Here is a 19,519-nt window from a genome sequence, read left to right as displayed (position 1 = left end):
TTAGAAAGTTACTTTCGCAATACAATTGTGTGTTAATCACTTTCCATCCGAAAGATGAATAAATCTGTGTTAAGTAGAGTATGTGGTCTGGCCACGGTTTATTAATGGCTCTCCGCCATTGGGGCAGGATCAACGGTTGTCTTTCTAACAGTCCCCCGCATGCTTTTGGAAAACAAAAAACATGACGTACTCACCACTACGGTCAACATTGCTTCATGCCGTCAAAGAAGATGCTAATACATCCTTTTTCTAAATAAACACAAATACTTCTATCTGCTTTTGAATCAAAGAAAAGCCTAAGTCTAAATAGTCCAAAGTTGATGAAGCCGTTTCAAACGAGCCGTTGCTATCTTTGTATCAGTAACATCCCGCCCACCAACAGATTGCTGCAATTGGTCCACCAAACCAATAGAAGGCTGTGGTTGGTCCGCTATGGATGTCAGTCAGCGGGGCAGTCCGCCATTATCATTGTGACAGAACTACATAAAACATCAAATAATACATCGTTTTTCTAAATAAACACAAATACTTCTATCTGCTTTTGAATCAAAGAAAAGCCTAAGTCTAAATAGTCCAAAGTTGATGAAGCCGTTTCAAACGAGCCGTTGCTATCTTTGTATCAGTAACATCCCGCCCACCAACAGATTGCTGCAATTGGTCCACCAAACCAATAGAAGGCTGTGGTTGGTCCGCTATGGATGTCAGTCAGCGGGGCAGTCCGCCATTACATTGTGACAGAACTACATAAAACATCAAATAATACATCGTTTTTCTAAATAAACATGCTGTGAGTTGGTTAGCAGTTTCTATAGAAAAGTTTCACTTTATTACAAAAACAGAAATATAATCTATTGACACTTTGATAAAAAAGTTACTAAAATAATTAAATTGTTTTATTTGTTTTTTCCCAGTCAGTGCATAATGTTTAGCATTAATATGCCTTCTATTTAGAGTAGCTACCAATGCATGTTGTGACATTTAAAAGACTTAAATGCTGTTTTTAAGGCAAAGTTTTCCAAGTATTTAGAATACAGGATTATCCAAAGTAACGGACTACGTTACAAAATACCTTTTAAAGCAGGAATTCATTGTTCTGTAACTAAATAAATTTACAAAGTATTCTCCCCAACACTGTATAAGGTAGAGACTTAGATACATTTTTCTGTGTAAACGTAGTCACTACGTGATTTATACCTGAGAAGTTTCACCTTAAGGAAGACTCAAGGTCTGAGGTTTTCTTTGGATTCTTAGAAATCTTTAAAGGATCCTCACAGGAAATCCAATGGAGACGAAGTGAGGACTTCCTGGAATGCATTTTCCATCTCAGATCAATATCAAAGGGGAGGGATCACCAGAAAGGCCACGTTAACTTCCCATTATGTATTAAGCTTTGTTTAACCGTATGTACAGTCTATGGTTTAACCTTACACCAAATGTGACATCAGGCGTTTTAAAGACTTTTGAAACATTAAATTTAAGAAGACTTTAGAGGTTACTAAATTTTTCCGTACCAATAATTGTTTTTTTTTTCCGCTGTGTGTGCTCCCACGTCTCCAGCTCCAGACCAGCTGATGCGGAGACCCTTATGAGGAAGTAACACAGCACCGTTGCAGAAGCGAGGAACTTGTTTCGCTGAATCTCAGCAATGCAGACACATTTGGAATGCTTACAAAGCGAGCGACGTGGACATATTCTCTCTTTTTGACCTAAATTGGAAGTCGAGACGTTTTTCTGTTTATGAGGGGACGTCAGCTCTTTTTCATGTGAACACACACAATAATAGGGAATAAATAGCATGACACTCCCTTTGATTTAATGCAATGAAAAATGAGGATTAAGGTCTTAATTTTCAATTAATCTGTTTTCTTATTTGTTTACAGGAAATACAACAAACGTAGAACTCATGTAAAACTGTATTTGAGTAAGAAAACTGACTCCCTGAGGTGTTTATACAGAATTAGTGTCACACTGTGAGTAGGGGGGAGTTTAGGACCCAAGATGCAGAACCAGAGAGACATGAGTCAGGAGTTGAAATAAACGTAAAAATCCTTTATTTGGAGTGATTGTCCAAAAGTAAATCCAATAGGCAGGAAGACAAAACCAAAAATTCTAGTATGAAAACCAAGAGACCTAGAGGCAAAGTGCTCTCTTAAAGAGCAGACCTGGAGATCTCAAAAAAATCCTAGAGACCAAGAGAGGGGTGGACGAGACAACGCTAACATAAACAACGGACCGACAACACATTGAGACACAGACAGGGTTTTATACACAAAGGGAAACAATCATGACAGGTGTGTGGGGTGTAATCAGAAGGGATCAGGTTAGACCAATTAACTGAGTGGGGAAAACTGACAAGGTAAAATAAATCTACAGATGAGTGAACTAGAACCTGAAAACAAGATACCAGAAGAAAAACGCCAACAGGGATGGGATTACTACATCAGAAAACACTACTGGGGGAACCTGAGGGAAACCTGGAGGGAGCTGGAGACCTAAAGGGGCTCATAAACCAAAGAAGAACACCTAAGGGGGAAACCTGGAGTGGGCTGGGGAACACAAGGAGACACATGAGGGGAACCTAGAGAGGAATGGAGAACACAAGGAGACACATGAGGGGGATGCAGGACGCAGACCATGACAATTAGAGGTTGTTTCTTTTAAATATTCCCATGTGTTTGTGTTGAGATACCCTTTGATATCATTGTTTATGCATTCTTCTCATCAGGCAGCAGTCTCGGTTGGAGTTGCCAGCGAGACTTTTCAGCTAAACAGAATCGTAACTGAGATGTTGTTGACTCCATGCTGAAATGGTGGATAAAAAGTAGAACTTGAGTGTTTCTGAGGATCAGAATGTAGGTCAGACTGCATCAGCAGCTTGGCACTTCATTTCAGTCAGGTGACTTTGCCAAGAATGTGCTTATACAAAAATATAAGTACACAGTCATGCAGGAGATTCACAGCAAAACCTCACAAAGACAAGTTCATTTGATTCAATTTGTGTTAAAAAAACACTAAAATGTGTAACACACTTATTCTCAGTAAATTCACTGAAACAAAACTCAATAATGGGTAAAAAAAATTAAACATGGATTGTTTTATGGATTCTCTCTCTTCTACCTACCGACAACAAAGGCAGCTCCATCTTTTAGAGAAATTGTTATTGATCCTCTATTTACTATCCTGATCCACCTCCTCTGTGTGTGTGTGTGTGTGTGTGTGTGTGTGTGTGTGTGTGTGTGTGTGTGTGTGTGTGTGTGTGTGTGTGTAAGTCGGGTATCTTACCCAAGACACACACATATTTAATATATAACCCCTGTTATTTTCTCTAAAGAGGATGTTTTCTCTCTGAATTCAGTCTTTTTTGTGTTTAGTTATTTTTCTACATCTCTCTGCAGGGATGCATTTGTCTTGGCCCTCATTAACAGTGGAACCAGTTTTTTTGCGGGCTTTGTGGTGTTCTCTGTCCTTGGTTTCATGGCTGCAGAACAAGGAGTGGACATCAGTAAGGTGGCCGAAAGCGGTGAGCATGCGGTCACCTGATCATTTGATATGCCTGAAATCTAATTTATTGTGTAAGAACTGAAGGTGCGAGTCATTTGCTCCTAATGGGTTTGTTTGTGTGCAGGTCCAGGTCTGGCTTTTATAGCCTACCCCAAGGCTGTGACTCTGATGCCTCTGGCACCACTCTGGGCGGCACTGTTCTTCTTCATGCTGTTCATTCTGGGCCTGGACAGTCAGGTAATGCTGCCTGAGATCATCCTTTGAGCACAGAGGAAACACATTAGTTTAAAATCAGTGCATGGCTTGTCTCTGTTTTTATTTCAGTTTCTGCAGAGCCCCTGAGCCTTTGTTTGTATTCCTGACTCTCTCTCTTTAACTCACAAATAATGAAGATATGCACAGCCCTAAATAAATCCTATCCAGTTTAGCATGGCATTTCTTAGCACCCTGCTTGTTGTGTGTCTGAGCCTACATCCATTGTTTAACAGCCCGGGGATTTCTCAATGACCTTCTGTCTGATTCACACAAAGAGTGTCTGTCTTCTCCAATCCATTCATTTATTCTCACTTTCCATTTTCTCCCTCATGTCTTCTCCATCTACTTTTCTTCCCCCACCTCCAGCTTGAGCCACATTGCATAAGAACATGCTGCTATTCATATGAACTGATGGAAAATCAGCTGCACAGTTATTTTCCTCTAGGCTCATCTCGAAATCTTGAATATTTTCCTCCAAAGAAGTATTTACATTGCAAAAAATGATTCCTAAGAAAGTAAAAAAAAAAAAGTCAAATTTTTAGGCATTTTATCTTATTTTTTGTCTAAAAAGAAAAAAGATATTCTCTAGAAAAATAGCTGTGCTTAAAATTTGTTAAATATTTTTGAATATGAAGAATTTATTTCCTTTTGAGACTAAATAAAATACTTCTAAAAATTAGAAATCATTGTTTGCAGTGTATGTTAGAAAAGCTCATCTTTGTCACACACATGAGGCGTGGTTTTCTAGCCTGATAAGCCAGACGAAATTAAAATATGATTTAGTCTAGGAATGCTCTATTGACTTTCAAATAATCTCCACATGTTACTGAACAACGAGATGTTCTCACTGCTACGGATGTCGGTCAGTGAGGCAGTCCGCTGTTGAAAAAGGCAAAAATACATCCTTTTTCTAAACAAAGGACTTAAATACAACTATCTGCTCCCGATTCTAATAAAGCCCAAGTCCAAATAGTCCAAAATTGATGTAAAAGCTGTTTCAATTGAGTTGTCACCATCTTGTTCCACTCTGTCGCATCATCCCACCCACCAAACCATGGCCTACCATTATGGACCAATCACAGATCTCTATTGGTTTGAACCCCGATAGAGAGCTGTGATTGGCCAGCCAGAATGCTGCTAGGGGGCCACAGAGGTTCCAGTGGAGCATTACTAGACCAACCTCTTGCTTTGCAAAGTTTGGTCTAGTTCACTATGGTTTTCTATAAATGGACCAAACTTCTCATTACATCTCTGATTGTTTGAGGGGAATTGATGTGTCAGATAGAAACAAGGACCTTTGTCTTTATTTCCTGTTTCTGTATTCATGAAATCATTTTTGACATGTTATTTCCAAGTACATAAAATCACGAGTCTGTGTATTAAACCTCTGATGTTTGAGTTTAAATATATTTAGTTCCACCTGTTTTCCTCTGTTCAGTTTGTAGGAGTAGAAGGATTGATAACAGGAATTATGGATATGTTGCCCCCTAAATCAGCCCTGGGCTCCTTGCGCCGGGAGGTGGTTGCTGCCATCTGCTGCTTCATCTGCTTCTTAATTGACATGACCATGGTCACTGAGGTACAGTGAGAGTTTTGCAACTGTTTAAATTTTGGTTAATGTACTTTTATAATAAACTATTTCCAGAAAATGACATATTTCACTCATTTTGACATGTTTCTGTGTAAAAGTCCCTATATTAAAGAGCAAGTTAACTGAGAAGCCACTTTTTACTTGTTATTTTTGACCATCACTCTGATGGCCCTTACACACTAGCATCAGCTCAACTCCACCTGGACCGGGTTGGGAGTTCTCATTTGCTTGGATTTCCCCACGCGCAACCGGACGTCTTTTCAGCCCTCTTAGGAAGGCTGCTTGGAGTCAAACAGGGCTGACACACCCACTGCTGACCGATTGGCTGGCTCAAAAGCACGCATACCATTAGGGGGAGCTGTCACGCTGTGGGCGCAAGAGGATTGGACCCAAAACACAGAACACCACAACTCAAGGCTGGAGAGGTTGTATAAATAAAGAATCCTTTTATTTAGGGTGAGAACTAAAAAGCAAAAACTGCAGGAATCTAAGCCAAAGTTCAAAAGTTCCAAAAAAATAAAAGCTCACTCATGAGCCAGGATCTATAGTTATTAGAGGGGTACAAAAACAACGCTGACAAAAGACAATCAACCGACAAACACTGGAGACACAGACAGGGTTATATACACAGGGCTGGGGTGATAGGAGACGAGGAGCAGGTGCGTGGGGAATTGGGAACAGGTGAAACCAATAACAGAGAGGAGGAGCAGAACGGAGCAGGGGAGGAAACCAGACCTAACTGGGAAAGGGAACACACACATACACACTAAAGGAGACTAAGAAACTGAAATAATAAACCTATAGAAACTACAGTGGGGAGACTAAGAGAACATGAGGAAAACCTGGAGGGAGCTGGGGACAAAAAGGGCTGGGGCTACAAGGACACAGAACGTGAGGGGACACCTGGAGGGGGCTAGGGACCAAAGGGACACAGAACACGACAGAAGCATCCGATTGGCAGATAGAACTGGCTCGAGTGGGCTTCCCACATGCGCGATTCATTATCATTCTGGAAGCTGTGGAGTTAACGAGTCTCTCAATGAAGCCGTTTTCTCTTTCCTTCACTGCTGTGAGGAGGCACACACACACACACACACAGAGAGAGAGAGAGAGAGAGAGAGAGAGAGAGAGAGAGAGAGAGAGGATCAGGATGGTAAATAGAGGATCAATAACAATTTCTCTAAAAGATGGAGCTGCCTTTTTTTTACCCATTATTGAGTTTTGATTCAGTGACTTTACTGAGAATCAGTGTGTTACACATTTTAGTGTTTTTTTAACACAAATTGAATCAAATGAACTTGTCTTTGTGAGGTTTTGCTGTGAATCTCCTGCATGACTGTGTACTTATATTTTTGTATAAGCACATTCTTAGCAAAGTCACCTGACTGTAACGAAGTGCCAAGCTGCTGATGCAGTCTGACCTACATTCTGATCCTTAGAAACACTCAAGTTCTACTTTTTATCCACCATTTCAGCATGGAGTCAACAACATCTCAGTTACGATTCTGTTTAGCTGAAAAGTCTCGCTGGCAACACCAACCGAGACTCCTGCCTGACAAGAAGAATGCATAAACAATGATATCAAAGGGTATCTCAACACAAACACATGGGAATATTCCAAAGAAACAACCTCTAATTCTGTCCTAAACTCCCCCCTACTCACAGTGTGACACTAATTCTGTATAAACACCTCAGGGAGTCAGTTTTCTTACTCAAATACAGTTTTACATGAGTTCTATGTTTGTTGTATTTCCTGTAAGCAAATAAGAAAACAGATTAATTGAAAATTATGACCGTAATCCAAATTTATCATTGCATTAAATCAAAAAGGAGCATCATACTATTTATTCCCTATTATTGTGTGTGTTCACATGAAAAAGAGCTGACGTCCCCTCATAAACAGAAAAACGTCTCGACTTCCAATTTAGGTCAAAAAGAGAGAATATGTCCACGTCGCTCACTTTGTAAGCATTCCAAATGTGTCTGCATTGCTGAGATTCAGCGAAACAAGTTCCTCGCTTCTGCAACGGTGCTGTGTTACTTCCTCATAAGGGTCTCCGCATCAGCTGGTCTGGAGCTGGAGACGTGGGAGCACACACAGCGGAAAAAAAAAACAATTATTGGTACGGAAAAATTTAGTAACCTCTAAAGTCTTCTTAAATTTAATGTTTCAAAAGTCTTTCAAATGCCTGATGTCACATTTGGTGTAAGGTTAAACCATAGACTGTACATACGGTTAAACAAAGCTTAATACATAATGGGAAGTTAACGTGGCCTTTCTGGTGATCCCTTCCCTTTGATATTGGGGCGACGGTGGCACAGGAGTTAAGTGCTCGCCCCGTAATCAGAAGGTTGCAGGTTCGAGCCCCGCTCAGTCTGTCGCTGTCGTTGTGTCCTTGGGCAAGACACTTCACCCACGTTGCCTGCTGGTGGTGGTCAGAGGGACCGGTGGCGCCAGTGCTCGGCAGCCTCGCCTCTGTCAGTGTGCCCAAGGGCAGCTGTGGCTACATCGTAGCTCATCACCACCAGTGTGTGAATGTGTGTGTGAATGGGTGAATGACTGATTGTGTTGTAAAGCGCCTTGGGGGGTTCCAGGACTCTAGAAGGCGCTATATCAAATACAGGCCATTTACCATATTGATCTGAGATGGAAAATGCATTCCAGGAAGTCCTCACTTCGTCTCCATTGGATTTCCTGTGAGGATCCTTTAAAGATTTCTAAGAATCCAAAGAAAACCTCAGACCTTGAGTCTTCCTTAAGGTGAAACTTCTCAGGTATAAATCACATAGTGACTACGTTTACACAGATAAATGTATCTAAGTCTCTGCCTTATACAGTGTTGGGGAGAATACTTTGTAAATTTATTTACTTACAGAACAATGAATTCCTGCTTTAAAAGGTATTTTGTAACGTAGTCCGTTACTTTGGATAATCCTGTATTCTAAATACTTGGAATACTTTGCCTTAAAAACAGCATTTAAGTCTTTTAAATGTCACAACATGCATTGGTAGCTACTCTAAATAGAAGGCATATTAATGCTAAACATTATGCACTGACTGGGAAAAAACAAATAAAACAATTTAATTATTTTAGTAACTTTTTTATCAAAGTGTCAATAGATTATATTTCTGTTTTTGTAATAAAGTGAAACTTTTCTATAGAAACTGCTAACCAACTCACAGCATGTTTATTTAGAAAAACGATGTATTATTTGATGTTTTATGTAGTTCTGTCACAATGTAATGGCGGACTGCCCCGCTGACTGACATCCATAGCGGACCAACCACAGCCTTCTATTGGTTTGGTGGACCAATTGCAGCAATCTGTTGGTGGGCGGGATGTTACTGATACAAAGATAGCAACGGCTCGTTTGAAACGGCTTCATCAACTTTGGACTATTTAGACACACACACACACACACACACACAATTACCGTGCTGCCAGAAACAACAAAGCAGGATGCAATATCAGAGTCTCCCAAAGCAAGGCTGCTCAGGCCGCTTTTGTTTAATAATGTAGACACTGCAGACTTCTCCACGCTCTTTTGCTCCGCCCACGTGTTCGGAGATGCGCTCATGACATCACAGACCACCTCTTTTGCTAAATCACGTCCATATTCATAAGGCAGTGTGGAACGAACGCGGCTGGGCTGGGGCGGACAGAGTGGAGTGAAGCGGAGTGGAGCCGATGCTAGTGTGTTGGCATGAGTTTCACATACAAGCTAAATGTGGAAATGGTCTTCTAAGCCTATTTTCTGCATCAGACATTAAAAGAAAATAAATCAGGAAATGCTCATGTCAGAAAAGCCAGTCAATTCCATGTCGTAATGTCCAATAGCATTCAAGGAATCACCCATCTTGGCTCATCTCCAGGAAGGCTCATGTTGATTTAGCATGCAGGAGAGAGTGTCTTGGATAGTAGAAGCTAACCATTAGCATTAGCAACCCCACAACATGACAGAATTCTTTCACATTGCAGAGCAAACAGAATCAGCGGTAGAATCGCGTTGCTGTTACCAATCAGGTGTCAGATGTCTGAATATCAGGAATACTGCTTTGTTCTGCGCTGCTCTCATCTGGCTAACCTCTACTTCCTGAAATAGGAACACCAGAGCTTTTCCCCTCACAGAGATCAACTCACAAGGCATTCATTTATACCTGAGACCACTGCAGAGGTGTTGAAGAATGAGTGAACTTGGTCTTTAACTGATTGTTCTCATTGTTTCTTCAGGGGGGGATGTATGTATTCCAGCTGTTTGATTACTACTCTGCCAGTGGCATCACTCTGTTATGGCAGGCCTTCTGGGAGTGTGTAGTCATCGCATGGGTTTATGGTGAGTTTACACCTCGTAGCTACAGAAAAAATGTTGTTGAACTCTACAATCACAGCCTCCTCTACACTCCAGGGGCGGACCGTTTCATGGACGACGTGGCCCGTATGATTGGTTATCAGCCCCTACCCTACATGAAGTGGTGCTGGTCCTACATCACGCCTTTTGTCTGTGTGGTACGTGCAGCTTCACATGCAGTAAGCCACACCTTCATGCATAAAACTAATGAGACCTGTGTGTGTATTAAGGGAGTGTTCCTGTTCCACGTGGTGAACTACAAGCCTCTGACCTACAACACAGTGTACACCTACCCCATCTGGGGCGAAGCCCTCGGATGGGCCCTGGCTCTGTCGTCTATGCTCTGCATTCCTGTTACTGTTCTCTATAAACTGCTGTGCTGCAAAGGATCTCTCCAGGAGGTCAGTGCTCATGCTCTATTCACTAAATCAGGAATGTATCTCCTTGGTTCTGTTTTTTGTGTGAGATAATTTCATTGCTAGAAGAAGTGGTTTGCCTGATTTTTTTTTCTTTCTTGCAGCGCTGGCAGCACCTCACCACCCCAGTTTTGGGCAGACATCACCTGGAGTACTTGGCCCCGGAGAGTGAGGCCAAACTGCTGCCCCTTACAGGAACCAAGAATACCTTGCTCTTTGAAAGTGTCATCTGATTTTCCTGAGCTTAAAACCACACACACACACACACACACACACACACACACACACACACACACACACACACACACACACACACACACACACACACACTACCACCACCACCAGCCTAATGAAAAGTTAACACACAGTTAGGAACACATCCCACAGTTTTAAAGCCTGGAAAAATGGACCAAAGATTACACTGGAACCGAAACACACACCTCATCCATGCATTCATACACTCTGCTCTTTTCCTGCTCTACCTGCTGGTCCTTTGCTCTCTCTCTCTCTCTCTCCTTCCCCTGCCTTTGTGCTGTCTTGTTCCATCCCGTCCTGTGGTGTGTTTTGTGTCTGCGATATCTTCCCTATTTGCACTTTTTTGTCAATGTTTAAACAGCCTCATCTCTCTGAAACCTTCAGGGTGTTTGGACCTAAAAAAAAACTGACATCAATATATCATCATATATTAGGGGTGGGAATTTCAATTAATTAATTAGAAAGAAACAACACGTTAAAAAGTTCCCGCTTGGGCCCGCGTGTTTAGCATCAAAATCAAGCTGTACCTCCGAGACCACAGAGCCTGGGCTACAAAGTTATGTAAACCTTTTTACGTTCTCCAGGCACAACTAAAACTACAATTAAATTAATCATAATAAATCACTCTTCATCAAGAAATGAAAGAGAAAAAAACATCTTTTTGCTGTTGTGTATTTTAGTTGGTAGAAACAGGCAGGCAGAAACTGTATCCATGTGAACTTTATTACAGCAGGAGGGACCAGCATTCATCTTGGAACCCTCAGCAGAACTTCCTCAGAACTCTACACTACACCTCTATTATCAGTGCTCTGCTGCCACCTAGTGTTCGGTTCACTACACAACATTTACAATGTTCCGGGTCAATTTACACTTCAATTAAACATATACTGATATTTACACATCCCAGCAAATTCCACAATGTTTACCTTTATAATGAGAACAAAGTAATCAAATAGACCTTTAGTGTAGGAATGTCATCTGTGCCTCACTAACATTATTTTTAATGAGTGAAAAAAATGCTTGAGGGGAAATAGTTTTGAATGATTACAATGTGACGAATCAAGTTTAATTAATTAGAAAGCCTTTAATCAATAAGATTATTTTTTAATTGAGTCCCACCCCTAGTATATAAACAGATGAACTCGTTAAATTTATGAAAGACCTCACAGCTGCTGCTGCTGATACTCAACTGTCAGTGTGTGTGTGTGTGTGTGTGTGTGTGTGTGTGTGTGTGTGTGTGTGTGTGTGTGTGTGTGTGTGTGTGTGTGTGTGTGTGCCTACATTGTACACCTGTGCAGGTTTGGGCATCTGCACGTATCTGTACGGAGTGTGAATGTGTGTGTGTGTTGGACCATGACAGTGTTTTCTTCATTTACATGTCACACTGCCTTTGACTGGTAAATTCTGCCAGTTGTGTTCTCTGAATTAAGTGTACAAAAAAAAAAACCTTCCATTTGTAAGAAAGGAATAAAAAGTGTATTCTAAATGAGAAAACTCATCACCCACTTCCAGCTGTGTATTATAAACTAACTTAAGTATCTTGTGTGTTGTAGATCTGTGAGTTCTTGTTATTGTTTGGAGGGGGAAATGGGAATTATTTCCATATCAAAAGAAAGAGAAGCATTTGGTTGAAATGCCGGGAGACTGGATTGTGGGGATGGAAAAGAGAGAGGCAATAAATGATTGGATGAAGATGGATATAATGGTTTGTCTTTATTAAACAATTTCACATAAAAACAAACATTAAATATTTACAGACACACAGAATAAGGAAAACTGCCACGATCACATAAAAACTACATTAAAATTTTGTTTATCAGCACAAATGGCCGTGTTTTGTAGCATAATGCATGGACATTGAAAAAGTATTAGTGAGCAAATTTGATTATTATTTAGAGCTTTCAGTCCACAGAAGCACATTTTATTGTGGCTTTTTGACATTTTAAACATTTTTTTTCAACTTTAATCTTTGAAAGTTGCCAGAACAACTCAGCTGTGACTTTTCTTATGTGAGGTAATACAACAAAACATTCTAATAAACTAATTCAGCTGCGACTAAACCTGATAATAAAAGAAGACTCAAGAGTGAGGAGGGCTACGTTTCCTCTTTGTTTAAATGTAACAGCTATCACACTTATCTCCTCTCAGGTTATTCTTAAAGGACTTTGGAATAAACCAGGAACTGAACTCTGTTCGAGCACTCTCTCTCTCTCTCTCTCTCTCTCTCTCTCTCTCTCTCTCTCTCACACACACACACACACACACACACACACACACACTCCTGTTTCCCCTTTCATTCAGCCTTTCATTCTCTCATCCAGGCTATAAATGCAGACTCCCATTAGTCCACTGTTGCATTCTCCCACTCATCCCCCGCCTCTGTGTCTCACACGTTCACCACAGAGCAAGAGAGCCGCAGTGACGTATTGCCTGCCATCTCATTAGACCATATCATAAAAAGCCCGTTGCCACAGCAACAGTCCCCTGTGTTCCCATGACAACCACCTGCCATGTCAAGGTGGGTGCATTTTCCACCACAGAAAGGGGGGAGGAGACATTGGTGACCAATGGTGAGCAAGGCAGAGGAGAGGGCGGAGGAAGAGGGGGATGAAGATGGCCGAATTTGAAGTAATGTGACCCCTGCTGGTCACATTTGAGTATCACAAGCAGTACCCTGGATAGAGAGAGGATTAGACCTGCATGAGCAAAAATGTAAGTTTGTGATCATGAATGTGATGAAGATCCACTTACAGTCATGGAGTCAGTCTGCTCCCGCTTCCTGAGAACATGCAGCACTGCGTCATGAACCGAGACAAACAGTATGCTCTTTGGGACGAGCTCAGAGAAGAAGTCAGCCTTCTCCAGCTGCTCCACCACACACACTAATATTTAACCAGACAACAACAACAAAAATGCACACATATTTTTGATTTTTTTCTGTCACATGGGAGGAATGTGACCAAAGCCGGGACCTTGAATTTATCAGCCATCTGTTTTGTCTGGTGTGGTCGTTACCTTGACAGCTTGCTAGATAGATGTCCATATCAACTTCTTTAAATTCCCTGAAAATCTGGAATTTCGTAGAAAAAATTTAAAACAACTAATTGTTAGAGTGTAGATTAAACTCTTGCCCAGAAAATAACCATCTCAAAACACGTACAGTTTTCATAAATTTCACGGTGACCGTGTCCACAGAGCTGGTTGTGGACATGTCCAGGATGACACTGTGAATGTCTGATCTGAAGGTACTGGTTTCATCTCCTTGATAGAGAACCTCTGGGGCCTCATCAGTGTGGGAGCGTGAGTCTGAATCTGAGTCTGACATGTTGGTGTCCGCTTGGTAGGCCCAGTTCACCTGACCTTTACTGGGACTTGTGTTTGTCAGGTCTAAAGCCACTTCTGTCTGGTTACACTTCTCCTTTGTTACTGCACATTCGTTTCCCCCGTTCAGCTCCAAATCCCTCAGAGAGATGAAAGTATTGTTCAAATGGATCATGGTTTTATTCTGCTAAATTAAAAGTAAAAGCAACAATCAGAAAAAGTAAAAGTAGCTTAAATAATCAGGATTTTAGCGTGATCTTTTGTATCCCACACCTTTTTCTTTGCCTCCTTTTTGTTTTTCTTTTGCTCACACCTCTGCTTTGCATCTTGTTTCTTCTTCTCTGCTTGCATCTTTGCAAATTCAATTCCACTCTGCAAGAAATGTCCAGGGGTCACAGTTAGGATAGAGAAAGTGAGACAGATTGAAAAGATCTGGAAATCAAATGAAGCTGCTGATAAGGCCCACACACACACACACACACACACACACACACACACACACCTTCTCCTGAAGGAATTCCCTGTACATCTCAGCATTTGTGAAGTTAATGGTTGCTGATGAGCGGATGATTTTTATTCCTGGAATCTCTCTGGCCTGCGCGGGAGAATTTGAAAAGAAAATTAAAGACACATCTAGTAAATTGCTGTTTTGTAAACTAGACTAATAAATAAAAATGCATAAAGCAGCTATTGTTCTGTAAATATGACCACTTATTAAAGTCTGAATGTCTTTATCGATACATCTAAAACAGTTTATACGAGTACATCTGAGGACTTCATCTGAGGAGTTATCTTTCCAGGTTTAAACAACTTTGCCTTTAATTCTCTGTGGACGTGTGTAATTCTGAGTATCGCTCTCACCGCCCTGTAGGTCTCCATGTCTAGATACAGGTCAGTGTCTGGTACGTTGCCCAGGATGGAGTAGCGTGGCCTGAAAGGAATGAAAATGCCAGAGTTACAACAAGCTTCCCTCTGAGAGCTGTGACTGTTTGTTTTTTCTACATCAATAATTAATGATCAGAAGGTTGTTACACTTGTGCTCTGAAGATGATGGTGAGCATGGAAAAGCCGATGGAGACAGCCAGACCCATGTCCAGATTGAGCAGGATGGTACTAACAAACGTCACCAGCCACACCAGCTGCATGATGGGAATTTACCAGTCCATCAGTGGACTCCAATAGTGCAACAAGAGGAGCAGCAGTGGATCAGGAAGATTAAATCTCACCAGGTCAACCTTGTTGGTTTTCCACAGCAAGGACACGTCCATGAACTGCTTAAACATTCCTTTCAAATTCACAAACACGATGGTGGACAAGACGGCCTGAGGAATAATACACACACACACGCGCGCGCGCACACACACACACACACACACACACATATGGCTTACTGCGTCTGAATCATCAGGAGTGGTGCTGAGAATGAAAGGTGGTTGAAACCAATACCTTGGGGAGATCTTCAAACAAGGAACCGATTTTCAAAACTGCGATCAGCACAACTACTGAAGAGACCACCCCTGCAATCTGATACGACAGAAGAACACAGAAGTTAGTTAGTGCTCTCTAACTAAACACCATAATCAAACATACACACACACAATCTACTGCTAAACCTGAAGTGAAACGCTTTAATCAGCTGACCTAAATGAATGATATGTAGATTAAGATCAAATTCTATTCAAGGCATCTCTTTAAGACATGTTATCTTTATGAAACCATTACAGTGCACTATATTCACACTCTGATCATATAGACATTTGCTTTACTTGTGTCCTTCCCCCAGTGCTCTCCTGGACAAGACTCCGAGACAAAGAGGAAGTCACTGCGTAACACCAGAAACAAGCACCGATGGCGTTGCAGAGCCCCACTGCAACCAGCTCCTAGAAAACAGAAATCAGTTATATAAACATTAAACACACATACAGGCTTGAAAAAAGAGGACTGTTGACTCTGATAGGATATGATCTCACAGTGATCCACTAAAAGAGATTTAATTTGATGTAAACATCAAACCCACGATCCAAAGTTGACATGATTATTTAAACTTGCATGTTGGTTTGTTGTGCATTTTCTCCCGGATCTGGACTGAACCTCTCTAAACGCTGCTGCCAGCATAATTAAGACACTTTACTTCAGAAAGCTTGTTGAGCATTAATAATTTAATCACTTAGAGGCTTTGAGTGCTCCCAATTTGTCTCTCACCGCAGTGGGAGCATGCTTGACTCAGGCCCAACATGAAACCGTGTGTATAATAATAATAATAATAATCGGAAGGTTGCAGGTTCGAGCCCCTCTAACTCTGTCACTGTCATTGTGTCCTTGGGCAAGACACTTAACCCACCTTGCCTGCTGGTGGTGGTCAGAGGGACCGGTAGCACCAGTGCTCGGCAGCCTCACATCTTTCAGTGCGCCCCAGGGCAGCTGTGGCTTCAGTGTAGCTCATCACCACCAGAGTGTGAATGTGTGGATGACTGATTGTGTTGTAAAGAACCTTGGGGGGTCCCAGGACTCTAGAAGGTGCTTTATCAAATACAGGCAATTTACAATAATAATGATAATAATAATAATAATAATAATAATAATAATAATAATAATAATAATAATAATTATTATTATTATTATTATTATTATTATTATTATTATTATTATTATTATTATTATTATTATTATTATTATTATTATAAAAATAACATTGAAAATATATTTATCATTAGGGAAAATTAGATGAAAGAAATACATCTAAAATATTTTTATGCAGTTGCAGATGCAGTAAAAAATAAAAATGTTTATATATCAATATATTTAATATTAAGTTAAAAATCATGCTAATTAATAAATAGTACATAAATCACTTAAAATAAAATACAAAAATCACATTTAAAACACGTTTGTATTTCTAGATGTGTTCAAATGTAATTTTGTGATGAGACTGTTCACTTTTTGAGCCATGGTAAAAAAAAACTGCTTTTCTGTTGAAATATATTTTGTACAACTTTCAGATAAACTAAATTTTATGAATAAAATCAGTATTTTTATTTACTTTTTGATACAAGGATTTGACAAATCACATCTGAGATGGGACACATTTTCTGAAGGTTTTATTGTTTGAAACAATTTTAAATTCTGCGCTTTTGTGTTTTGGGTTAAGTTCCTTAGAAAAGAAGCAAAGTGCATTTAAATAAAATAAAATCATGGTTATAGTTAAAAAGAAAGAAGTTCAGTTGGCTGAGAACTATCAGCTGCAGAGGTGGGAGCAAGGCATTTTACCACAAGTCTCAAATAAGTATGGAGTAAGTAACAAGTCACTTGTAAGTTCCGAGGCATATCAAGTGACATCCAGGACTAGAAATTCTTAGTCCTAAACAATCATTTAATCATTTAATTTTACAGAAGGATAAAAAATGATTTCCAAAACAACAAATGCTTCGTAAAGAATGTTTTCATTTGACAGAACAAGCAGCGAATGCAACTTGATCCGAAATAAAGTGAGTCCTGATGTTGCAATTCCCGAGAAACATTAATATTTTATGTTCAACCTGTATCAAGTATTTCAAGGCTACAGGCTCAGGTCCAAGTCATGTTACGGATCACGGGTCAGAGTCTGAGTGGTGTCGAAAGACTTTTGTGATTTCTTCAAGTCCAGTTTAAAAATCTTTAGAAACATTTAATGATGTATTATTTGGATGTTGCTCATGTGTCTTTTTGTAAATTTAACATCTGCATTTTATTGGTGGACCATGGCATTTTACTTTCTCATTTGAAGCAGAGGGTGCATGAGGGATGTGCCCCTGAAGTGGTGCAGGCCTCCAGCATGGAGGAGAGAAGTTTTTGAGTTAGACCGTTTGTCCTACCCAGGTCTTCTCTTTTGTGGTATCCCACAGGATTCCGTTGTAGGCACCCAGCTGTTCTTGTGTTTTATTTATCGTATATAATGAATGCAATTACATCTTAGTTATTGCTCTTTACTGAAATTGCTACAGAGCACTTTGGTCCAGTGCTGGTTGATTTAGTGTGCTTTAAAAAAAGTTGGATTGGATTCAATACAGCGAGAGACACTTCAGTTAGTTTAGTTAGCTGTCAGACCGCCCCAGAGCGGCTGTGGCTACAAAGTAGCTTACCATCACTAGCAGTGTGTGAATGTGAGAGTGCATAAAAGCATCTTTGAGTGTCCTAAAAAGCGCTATATAAGTTTGATGTATTACTATTATTATTTTTTGTTGCCTTTATCCTCTGACAGTTTCATGATCAGAATACAATAATATTTCTGAACATCATTTGGGGGAAAACTAGCAAAGCTGAAAGAGTCTGTGAAGGTTTGTGAGTGGATTTCTTCCTGCCTTTGATGTTTGATCAGGACCGACCTGAGTCATGTATTTGCTGACGTGGCAGTCCTGACTGACAGCGCGGGATTAAAGTTTCACATCGGGACAGCGATAGAGATCAAACCTTCAGTCAGCTGTGTCTCTCACCTGATTGCTGTCCACTTTGTAGCCATGTTTGAGGGCGAACGTTTTACCCAAAGAAATGGTGATGGCATAACCCACGATGGCCACAGCGAAAGCATCACCTATAATCTGTGAAAATAAAGTCGGATCAGGAGCACGAGGGGCCTTGAGCCTGGAGCAAAAGAAGCAAAGAGGGGTTCAGGATTCACTGTAATCACAAACAAACTGCCACCATTTCTAGAAGCCCAACTCAAGAAGCTTTTCTATGATGTATCAAAATGTAAGCTTTTCTTCTCTTTTACTTAGAGAAACTCAGCTTACATAGAGATTTTCTCCTCACATGAGATTTTCCACAAGGTTTCAGCAGAAACCGCAACTGCACACACATTGTGCTGCTGTTTTTATTATTATTTTTTGTCTTAATTATAGCTCAGCATTTCTGGCAGTTGTGACCTGTGGGGTTTTTGTGTCTGACTTCCTCTTTCTTTTTAACCCACAGATACTTTACAAACCCATGAAGAAGAACTCACCCACTGGGAATCTCTCCAACCACATCCACGCGGTACGTAGCGGGGAGGCCGCAGAAGTGGGTGATGATTGTTGCTGCTATGATCTGTTTTGGGGGATAAATGCAAAAGCAGAGTTGGTTTATATTAGCAAACTGAGTCAATTATTATTTTTCACTTTGGATCTTGCTCAGATAAGTGGGATCATTGTGTCCCCTGCTGGACTCAACACAGAGTGCGAGTGACTTACTACTAGGAGCTCGATGGGGAATGGCAGGGGAAGCTTCTGTCTGTGGCGTTCATTGATTTCTTTGACCACAATGAGAACCGTGATTGCCACCAGGCTGATCACCAGCTCTGGAGCCCTGGTCTGAGGCAGCAGTTTGCAAATATCCACCAGAGTCTGTGAGAAGAGAAGTTCAGGGAGGAAGCAAAAGTCACTGATGGAACAGCTGGAAATCCAATAAATGATGGCCAGAAACCTTTAAGCGATCAGTTTGTTTTATTTCATTGTGTTTTTCACTGCACAAAGTCTTTTTTAACTCACTAATTTTGTACATTTTGAGCTGCTGAAGCAGTTTCTTTTTTATTTTTATTTTTTATGTATCCATGCAAACAACATGTGAAGTTTATCACCAGCAGGATGTGGCTGCAGTCATCCAGTTTACCTTGACTTGTCACCAGGTAAACCTTTAAAAAAATGCTATATCTGTTTTGTTTTGTTTTTTCAAAAAGAAAAAAATAACACAGGTAGGAAATACCTGCTCCCAGTTGTCAGTCCAGTAGTGAAACAATTACCTCACTGTCACATGCAAGAGCTTGTCAGCTGACTGCTGTGTATATTTAGATACTTCAGTGTTCAGACATTATGGTTTTGTA

At 40.6% G+C, this 19,519-nt stretch overlaps 2 protein-coding genes across 4 annotated transcripts in view; one reads left to right on the top strand and one right to left on the bottom strand.

Annotated features, from left to right (window-relative positions):
* Window positions 1–12,063, top strand: part of si:ch211-117c9.5 (sodium- and chloride-dependent creatine transporter 1) — a 21,660-nt gene extending 9,597 nt beyond the window's left edge. Inside the window, exons 8-14 of the mRNA XM_015968035.3 lie at window positions 3,396–3,520; window positions 3,626–3,738; window positions 5,195–5,335; window positions 9,580–9,682; window positions 9,755–9,855; window positions 9,928–10,098; window positions 10,218–12,063. Coding sequence (XP_015823521.3) covers window positions 3,396–3,520; window positions 3,626–3,738; window positions 5,195–5,335; window positions 9,580–9,682; window positions 9,755–9,855; window positions 9,928–10,098; window positions 10,218–10,346 — 883 coding nt within the window. The 3' untranslated portion in view covers window positions 10,347–12,063. The remainder of the gene's footprint in view (window positions 1–3,395; window positions 3,521–3,625; window positions 3,739–5,194; window positions 5,336–9,579; window positions 9,683–9,754; window positions 9,856–9,927; window positions 10,099–10,217) is intronic.
* Window positions 11,914–19,519, bottom strand: part of slc26a6l2 (solute carrier family 26 member 6, like 2) — an 11,525-nt gene continuing 3,919 nt past the window's right edge. The window contains exons 6-19 of one of the 3 annotated variants that reach the window (XM_054745982.2): window positions 18,891–19,043; window positions 18,665–18,747; window positions 18,159–18,306; window positions 15,456–15,569; window positions 15,136–15,213; window positions 14,916–15,011; window positions 14,722–14,828; window positions 14,551–14,620; window positions 14,192–14,284; window positions 13,963–14,061; window positions 13,529–13,876; window positions 13,384–13,438; window positions 13,120–13,250; window positions 11,914–13,042 (exon numbers count right to left, since the gene is read on the bottom strand). In XM_054745982.2, the coding sequence (XP_054601957.2) occupies window positions 13,016–13,042; window positions 13,120–13,250; window positions 13,384–13,438; window positions 13,529–13,876; window positions 13,963–14,061; window positions 14,192–14,284; window positions 14,551–14,620; window positions 14,722–14,828; window positions 14,916–15,011; window positions 15,136–15,213; window positions 15,456–15,569; window positions 18,159–18,306; window positions 18,665–18,747; window positions 18,891–19,043 (1,602 nt within the window). In that variant the 3' untranslated portion in view covers window positions 11,914–13,015. Of the gene's footprint in view, window positions 13,043–13,119; window positions 13,439–13,528; window positions 13,877–13,962; window positions 14,062–14,191; window positions 14,285–14,550; window positions 14,621–14,721; window positions 14,829–14,915; window positions 15,012–15,135; window positions 15,214–15,455; window positions 15,570–18,158; window positions 18,307–18,664; window positions 18,748–18,890; window positions 19,044–19,519 lie in introns of all 3 variants that reach the window. The other 2 variants (XR_008564286.2, XR_008564287.2) reach the window with 2 other exon arrangements.

The sequence above is a fragment of the Nothobranchius furzeri genome, chromosome 15 (genome assembly GCF_043380555.1).
Source record: "Nothobranchius furzeri strain GRZ-AD chromosome 15, NfurGRZ-RIMD1, whole genome shotgun sequence".
Taxonomy (NCBI): Eukaryota; Metazoa; Chordata; class Actinopteri; order Cyprinodontiformes; family Nothobranchiidae; genus Nothobranchius; species Nothobranchius furzeri.
This window is presented reverse-complemented; position numbering and strand designations above follow the sequence as displayed.